Genomic DNA, 9090 nt, shown 5'->3' on the forward strand with positions numbered 1-9090 from the left:
CGGGGCGGAGCTGGCCGGTGCCGCGCCCGCGGTCCCCGCAGCCGGCAGCAGGGGGCGCTGTAGCGGCGCGGGCGCCGCGCATGCGCGCTGGGCGGGCCGGCCGGTCCTGGCGCAGTCCGGCGGGCGGGCTCGCTGGCTGCTTTGGCGTCGTCCCTCCGCCCCGCCGCGTCTCCTCCCCGGCGCCTGCGTCTGGGGCCGGCCGGGAGAATGGCTGCGGAGATGGAGTCGTCGCTCGAGGCGAGCTTCTGGTCCAGCGGCGCGGCGCCGGGGGCGGCGGGCTTCCTGCCTCCCGCCCGCTCCCGCATCTTCAAGATCATCGTCATCGGGGACTCCAACGTGGGCAAGACCTGCCTGACCTACCGCTTCTGCGCCGGCCGCTTCCCCGACCGCACCGAGGCCACGATCGGGGTGGACTTCCGAGAGCGCGCGGTGGACATCGAGGGGGAGCGCATCAAGGTGAGCGGGCGGAGGAAGGACCCCCCAGGGCCCGGCCAGCCCTGCCCCGCGGTCCCCTGCACCTCCTGCCCAGGTGGAGCTCCGCAAGATGCATTCACATTTAGCAAAAAATTTTGCATTTAGCAAGGCAGTCTTTCCCCAACTTTAATGGGCGTGCAACTTGCCTGGGCGGGGGTGGTGCTGGCGCTGGTGGGGAATGTCTTGTGTTTTAAAAATGCATTTTTTTTTTTTTTTTTTTTTTTTTGGTGGTTTGGTGAGCTCCCAGATCATGCAGAGGCGGTGAGTCCCTGGACCACACTGGGTATCCAGAGCGGAGGGGGCATCCCCGGCCTGATGGGCGCTCGTGTGCTGGGTGGGGTCGGCGCTGGGTGGCCGGAGGGAAACCGGTGGAATTGAACTAGCGGGAAAACTCACGGAGTAAACTTCCCGTAATTAGCATTCATTCCAGCATTGCCCTAAGCCTGTTGCTTTTGAGGAAGTACTTTCTTGCTTTCAGTTCTACTACCGTGGCTCCTTTAACCTGTTTTCCCACAAGACTGATAGTTCCTGCTTGGGCTGTCAAAAGGTTCCCTGTCTTTCTCGCCCAGGGCCTCCTGTATGCTAGGCAAGCACTCTACCACTAAGCTACGTCCCCAGCCCTTTTTATTTTCAGACAGGGTCTACTTAAATTGCCCAGGCTGGCTTTTTTTTTTTTTTCTTCTTCTTCTTTTCAGTACTGGGGATGGAACCCAGGGGTATTCTACCTCGAATCTACACCCCTAGTCTTGTTATTTTATTTTATTTTTTGAGGTACTGGGGATGGAACCCAGGGGCATTCTACCTTCGAGCTACACCCTCAGCCCTATTTTTTAGTCTTTTTATTTTTGAAACAAGAGTCTCACTGAGTTGTGAAGGGCCTCAGTAAGTAGCTGAGGCTGTCGGTGAACCGTGATCCTCCAGTCTCAGCCTCCCGAATGCTGGGATTGCAAGAGTGTGCCACCACGCCCCACTTGTTTATTTTTTTATTTTTTTGAGGTACTGGGATTGAACCCAGGGGCATTCGACCTCCGAGCTACATCCCCGGCCCTATTTTTTATTCTTTGTTTTTGAAACAGGATCTAAGTTGCAGAGGGCTTCACTTAGTAGCTGAGGTTGGCCGCAAATCTGCGATCCTTCTGTCTCCGCTTCTCAAGTACTGGGTTTACAGCGAGGGCCACCCTGCCCGGCTCCCAGGCTGGCTTTGAACCGGGGCTTCTCCTGCCTCAGCTTCCCTAGTAGCTGATGTTACAGACATGTGCTGCCACACCCAGCTCAAAAGCATCTCTTAAATCCAGCTCAGATCCTTTCCAATTTGTTCTTCCCTTGAAATCATTGCTGGTGGCTTCTGAGACTGGAGGTAATAGTAATAGCAGAAAGCCCAGTGTGGTGGCGCTCGCTTGTGATCCTAGTATTTGGGAGGCCGAGATGGGAAGAGGATCTTAGGTTCCCAGCCAGCCTCAGCTACTTAGTGTATCCCTCTACCACTTAGTGAGACCTCAGCTACTTAGTGAGACGCTGTTTTAAAATAAAGAATAAAGCCGTGCGTGATGGGGCACCGTTGTAATCCCTGCGCTTGGGAGGCGGAAACAGGAGAGTCGCACAGGTTCAAAGCCAGCCTCAGCTACTTAGTGAGGCTCTCAGCAACTTAGTGAGACCCTGTTTCCAAATAAAATATAAAATAGGTCTGGAAGTATAGCCCGGAGGTAAAAAAGCCCCTGGGTTCCACCCCCAGTAACACCAAAAAAAAAAAAAAAAAATAGGGCTGGGGTAGAATGCCCCTGGGTTCTACCCCCAGTTCCACTGGGGTGGGGGGATAGTAATAGAGAAGGTGGTAGGGCTGCAGCGGCAGGGGTAGGGGCACTGGAGAATGAGAATCAGTGTGGTACAAACCTTAGTCACATCTTCTTGCAAGCCACCGCTGCGTACCACCTGGTACCGCTCCGTACACCACGCGGAAGCTGGGAGCGGCCCTTACCCTGCCTTCTTACACCACGACCTTCTTGCTCTTCCTGATCACCCTGGCCTCCTCCTGCTTGGGGGTGGTTGTGGAGAGCCTTGCCTTTTTTATCATCCCACCCTTGTACCTTGTATCTTTTTTTTTTTTGGTGCTGAGGAATGAACCCAGGGCTATTCTACCTCTGAGCTACGCCTCCAGCCCTTTTTATTTTTATTTTGAAACAGGGTCTTGCCAAATTGCCAAGGCTGGCCTCGAACCTGTGATCCTCTTGTCTCAGCCTCACAGGTACTAGGGTTACTATTATAGTTACTATTACTGTGCTGGGCCACTACCCTTATATCCTTGAGGCAAATATATTTTTCAGTTTCCTAGTCACTGCCGTACCCTACCCCCAAAGGGCTTTTACTGCTAATAATGATCAAGGAGAAAGAGGTCGGATTGAAAAAAGTTAGTCCTTCTCTAGGCCCCTTTGTGTTTTAATTTTACACTAATTTTTCATCATCCAACAGGGACTGCTTAGCATGGGTGAGGCCCTGGATTCGATCCTCAGCACTACCACAAATTACCGCGCGCGCACACACACACACACACACACACACACACACACACACGTGCGTGCACACACGCACACACATGCGCACAGGATGTAATGTTGCAGAGGGAAGGATAGAATAAGGAGAGTCAGAATGTTTTTGACCAAAATTAGGTTAGGCCCAGCTCCTATAGTGAAGGCAAATAACGGACCACTGAAGGTGGAGAGTTGTGGGTTTTTTGTTTTTGTTTTTGCGGTACTGGGGATGGAACCCAGGGGCATTCTGCCTCCGAGCTACACCCCCTGCCCTATTTTTTATTCTGTCTATTGAAGCAGGCTCTCACTAAGTCGCAGAGGGTGACCTCACTAAGTAGCTGAGGATGTCTGCTAACCACGACCCTCCTGTCTCAGGCTCCTGAATGCTGGGATTACAAGCGTGCGCCACCACGCCTGGCTGTGTTAAATGTTTTTATATTGGAGCTGGGTGTGGTGGCGCACGCTTGTAATCCCAGCATTCGGGAGGCTGAGACAGGAGGGTTGCGGTTCGTGGACAGCCTCAGCTGCTTAGTGAGGCCCTCTGCAACTCAATGAGACCCTGTTTCAATATACAGAATAAAATATAGGGCAGGGGGTGTAGCTCAGAGGTTGAATGCTCCTAGGTTCCACTCCCAGACCCCGCAAAGAAAAAAACAAATGTTTTTACATCATGGAATGGAAATTGTTCAGAGACCATGTCTTCTAGCCATTCCCCATCTTGTCAGCTGAAATGCTCCGTGAAATGTAAGAAAGTCTGTATTTGCTAAGTGAGGTCTAGGCACCACATATGCACATAACTGAAAGTGGAAAATCATTTGCAGCATTCAGAGAGTTTATTTAAAGATTTAGTTTTATAATTCTACTCAAGATGTATCTGACTTTTAAATTGCATCTCCCAGCTCGAATCCATATGTTCCTTCCTTCCCTATGAGTCCCGGTTGTGACTGGCGGTATTCCCGAAAGCCCAGCGGCTCTCATCTTACCGTCGGGTCCATCCTGGAAGGGAGCAGTTCCGGTTCGGGTGTGACAGGCGGAGATGCCCGGGAGGCCCTGGGAGGCGATGCGGTTTCTCAGCATGTGTCCCGGACACGGAACCTTCATTTTCCTTTTCCGCTTTCAGATTCAGTTATGGGACACAGCAGGGCAAGAACGCTTCCGAAAGAGCATGGTACAGCACTACTACAGAAACGTGCACGCGGTCGTCTTCGTGTACGACATGACCAACATGGCCAGCTTTCACAGCCTGCCCTCCTGGATCGAGGAATGCAGGCAGCACCTGCTGGCCAGCGACATACCCCGGATCCTCGTGGGAAACAAGTGTGACTTGAGAAGCGCCATCCAGGTGCCCACGGACTTGGCACAGAAGTTTGCCGACACGCACAGCATGCCTTTGTTCGAGACCTCTGCTAAAAACCCCAACGATAACGACCATGTAGAAGCCATATTCATGACCTTGGCTCACAAGCTGAAGAGCCACAAACCGCTCATGCTCAGTCAGCCCCCCGATACCGGAGTCGCCCTGAGACCCGAAGCGAAGCCGGCAACCCCCTGCTGGTGCTAAGCCCCCGCCCTCGGCGTCCTGTCTGATTTTGACAAAAGAAACACGTTTGAAGCATAACGGTGAGAAATCATGGCATTGAGTCTGGACCGTGATGGATCGCCCCGCCAGCTCACTGCTGGTCACGCCCCGCCAGCTCACTGCTGGTCACGCTCACTTTTGTACCTTGTTCCTCCGTCATCGAGTGTGTCCCTGGGACAAGACGAGGCGAAAGTCGGTTTTCCCGCCAGAAAGAACGAACCAGAACCCCTTTCCCTGGAGAGCCCAGTGAAAAGGCCGGAGCGTGGCGGGGTTTAGGATTCAGTAACTTCAGCCCCACGCTGCTGGGATTGAAGAGGAAAGATTGTGTTTAGTACAACACCTACTGCTCCATAAGTCAGATTTGAAGGCAAATTAAGTGACTTAATAAGATAAGGTGCTTTATATTTTATTTTGATATCTTGAAACGGTAAAAAATGAATTGAAAGATCGGAGGAATTGTAACAGGGAGAGGGGCGAAGTTGGTAAACATGGCTTCCTGGGATCCTCATGCTGTTCCTTCACCCCGGTCCAGTCCACATCTAGGTGCTGGGTTAACTCAGCTGTGTCTCGATTGTGGCTCCGCAGCCCCGAGTCGGTGCTGGGCGTCTACATGTGTTTCTGTGAGAGTATTAGATTATGCCATCTTTTCAAATGCTTAAATCTTATGATCGCAACAAACTCTTCCTCCTCAGTCTGAAAAAATAAGTTAGATATTGAAAAGTATCTTGTTTGTCCCTTAGCAATGGGAAGAAATATTTCAAAAAGTTTTGCCCCAAGTACTTTTTCTTTTGAATTTAAGACTTTGCACATAAAAAAAAAATAGCCTGCTTGATAAGAAGCTACTTACAGAAATGGAATATAAGCCATGTACTTTAACTGAAGTGTACGCTTTCAGTGATTTCTTGTAGCTTGCCGTCCTGATAATTTTAAAGGAAATTAAGCCACAAGATGAGTATGCTTAAGCCGGGCGCGGTGGCGCACGCTTGTAATCCCAGCATTTGGGAGTCTGAGACAGGAGGATCGCGGTTCGCGGACAGCCTCAGCTACTTAGTGAGGTTCTTTGCAGCTCAGTGAGGCCCTGTTTTAAACTAAAGAATAAAAAAATAGGGCTGGGGATGTAGCTTGGAGGTAGAATGCCTCTGGGTTCCAGTATGCTTAAAATATTTTCAGAATACAGGAAATCAGTTAAACATGTATTCTAAACTAGTTCAGGACTTTTTGTTGTTGTTGTTGTTTAATCATTGTGGTTGTTTCAGCTGGATAAAAACAAAATAGTTCCATAAATTAACTGAAAGTAATAATTGTAAGACGATTATTCTTTTTTTTAATATTAGGGCTCAAATTGGCTTTATATTTGCATTTAGGATGATTGATCCATTTTTCTTAATTGTGCTAGAATTAAAATTAAGAATTGTTTTACTTTTGTCTAAATGAGCATTGATTTGTAACTATTTTTCTAGTAAAACAATGACAGCTGGAGTGTCGTGATGGGCGTGATCATTTTTTAAAGAAGGGAATCTGTTTATTGCTTGTCAAAACATTTTCGAAAGTGGGGGAAGAAATTTTTTAGACTTCCAAACACATCTATGTTTTTTCAGTACTGTTATTAATTTTGTGTGTGTGTGTGGTGTTTGTGTATGTGTGTGGGGTAATGGAGATTAAACACAGAGGCGTTCTACTTCTGAGTTATACCCCGGCCCTATTATATTTTTTATTTTGAAACTGGGTCTCAGTAGGTTGCTGAGAGTCTCAATAAGTAGCTGAGGCTGGCCTCAAACCTGTCATCCTCCTGTCTCAGTCACTCAAGTACTAGGATTGCAGGTGTGCACCACCATGCTGGGCTCATTTTTTTTTTTTTTTTAATAGTAATGTAACTTTCTTTTAGTAAGAAGTTATAAGCTGGGTGTGGTGGCACACACTTGTAATCCCAGTACTTGAGAGGCTGAGACAGGAGGATCGCAGGTTCAAAGCCAACCTCAGGTATTTAGCAAGGCTGAGCAACCTGGGGAGACTCTGTTTTCAAATAAATAGAAATTAGGCTGAGAGCCAGGCGTGGTGGCGCACGCTTGTAATCCCCGCGCTTGGGAGGCTGAGACAGGAGGATCGCACGGGTTCAAAGCCAGCCTCGGCTACTTAGTGAGGCTCTCAGCAACTTAGTGAGACCCTGTTTCCAAATAGAATATAAAAAAGGTCTGGGAGTATGGCCCGGAGGCAGAAAGCCTCTGGGTTCCACCCCCAGTACCACCAAAAAAAAAAAAAAAAAGAAATCAGGCTGAGGTGTAGCTTGGAGGTAGACTGCCTCTGGGTTCAACTTAGTACCAAAAAAAAAAGTTACGATGTCTCCTTTACAGTTCTGTCAAAGGACTCACTTTTTCACTTCTATATTTATTAATTTTAAAATATTTGTATTCATTGCAACAATTTACCGTTTTAATTTTAATGTTTTTATTTTTTAAAACAGAAGATACTTATCAGTGGAAATGGGATAAAGCTTTTAGATATATTCCAAAGTATGGGACACTTCATTGACTCTTGAAATTACTTCCAGGATGGTGGCTGTCAACTCATTATTAATTTTTTTTAAGCACAACTCACATAATTTTGTAGATCTGTGAGTTCATAACTGGGACTTTCAACTGAAATATTAGATACGTTTTAGAGAAGCATATTAACTTGAGAACACCAAAGGAAGCTACTTCGCAATCTAACACAGTGGGCTGTTAATAACCATGCTTCCTTGAAAGTGTATTGCTAATGACACGTTTCTCTGTGAAACCTAAAGCTAGTTTCCTTGTGGAATAGTGTCACTATTACATTTCCCCCCTGAAGTTCAATAAACCATCTTTGCTAAAAAGAAGTGGTAGTGTTCTATTTCCTTTCCTTGTTTACTGGATTGAAATGAAAAAGAAAAAGAAAGAAACAAAAAGAAAAGAATCCCCCTCCCCCACCTCATTTCCAGATAATTTGTAAATGTTGAGAATACCTAATCTGAACATCTAAAATCTGAAACTCCCCGCTCAAAATTTTTTGAATTTTTTTTTTTTTTTTTTTTTTTTTTTTTTTTTTTTTTTTTTTGTGGTACTGGGGTTCCTGGAAGCCCTTCTTCCTCCGGGCTACACTCCCAGACCTATTTTATATTTTTGAAACAGGGTCTCTTACGCCAGCGCGGCTGGCTTCGAACCTGCGCGATCCTCCTGTCTCTGCCTCCCAAGCGCGGGGATTACAGGCGTGCGCCACCACGCCCGGCTTGAATTTTGAAGTTTTTTGGATTAGGGACACTCAACTGGTAAAGTCTATACAGATTTTGAACAATAACAAAAAAAAACTTCAAATAAATATAATCTAAGAAGCCCTTTCTTTTGTGTGTGTGTGTGTGGTGCTGGGGATGAACTCTAGGGGCCTTCTACCTCCGGGCTACACCCCTAGACCTATTTTATACTTTATTTGGAAACAGGGTCTCACTAAGTTGCTGAGAGCCTCACTAAGTAGCCGAGGCTGGCCTCGAACCCGTGTGATCCTCCTGTCTCAGCCTCTCAAGCGCTGGGATTACAAGCGTGTGCCACCATGCCTGGCTCTCTTTTTGTTTTTGTTTTTGTTTTTAATTTATTATTATTATTATTTTATTATTATTATTATTTGGCGGTACTGGGGATGGAACCCAGGAGCATTCAACCTCCGAGCTCTACCCCCCAGCCTGATTTTTTATTCTTTATTTTGAAATAGGGTCTCACTGAGTTGCAAAGGGTCTCACCAAGTAGCTGAGACTGGCCATGAACCTGGACCCTCCTGTCTCAGCCTACCAAGTATTGGATTATAAATGTGCACCACCATGGTTGGCTTCTTTTTATTTTTTGTTTTTAATTTTGAAATAGTCTCAGTAGGTTTTTGAGAGTCTCAGTAATTTGCCAACGCTGGTCTCCAACCTGCAGTCCTTCCAGTCGCAGCCTCCTAAGTGCTGGGCTGATGGGCGTGCACCATCACGCCAGGCTTATTTTCTCTTTATAGCTGAATTTCTCCACAATTCTGGTTCAGTTGGCAGAAGACCTGGCCACTGACAACTTCTGAACTTTAGCATGTCACAGTGATCCAAAGAAAAACAGACTGATCATCGAACCCACAGTGAACCGCCTTGGACGGACTCTTGACTGGGCTAGCTAGTGTCAGGTGCCCACCCAAGACCAATAGCCAAAGAGAGAAAATAGGCAGCTTCCACATTTGAGGGTGAAGTGATTTGGGAAGAATAGGAGTGAGAAGTAATATAGCTTTGCTAAAACCCGGTGTGGTGGTGCACGTTTATAATCCCAGCATTTGGGAGCCTGAGACAGGAGGATTGTGGTTTCCGGCCAGCCAGCCTCAGCTACTTAGGCCCTTTGCAACTCAGTGAGACCCTGTTTTAAAATAAAAGCCAGAGGCCAGGTGTGGTGGCGCACGCTTGTAATCCCCGCGCTTGGGACGCTGAGATAGGAGGATCGCACAGGACGATCAAAGCCAGACTCGCTGGCTTAAGAGACC

The 9090-nt window shown here is 47.5% G+C and overlaps 1 protein-coding gene across 1 annotated transcript; it reads left to right on the forward strand.

The window, feature by feature from the left end:
* Nucleotides 1-207: 207 nt before the first annotated feature.
* On the forward strand, nt 208-4560 carry RAB33B (RAB33B, member RAS oncogene family; the record flags this gene model as incomplete). The annotated part of the gene is made up of 2 exons (XM_080697991.1): nt 208-456; nt 4120-4560. 2 exons carry the CDS (start codon nt 208-210, stop codon nt 4558-4560), a joined length of 690 nt encoding a protein of 229 aa, XP_080554117.1.
* Between the last annotated feature and the right edge of the window lie 4530 nt (nt 4561-9090).

The sequence above is a fragment of the Muscardinus avellanarius genome (assembly GCF_963383645.1).
Source record: "Muscardinus avellanarius genome assembly, chromosome: 6".
In the NCBI taxonomy this organism is placed as follows: domain Eukaryota; kingdom Metazoa; phylum Chordata; class Mammalia; order Rodentia; family Gliridae; genus Muscardinus; species Muscardinus avellanarius.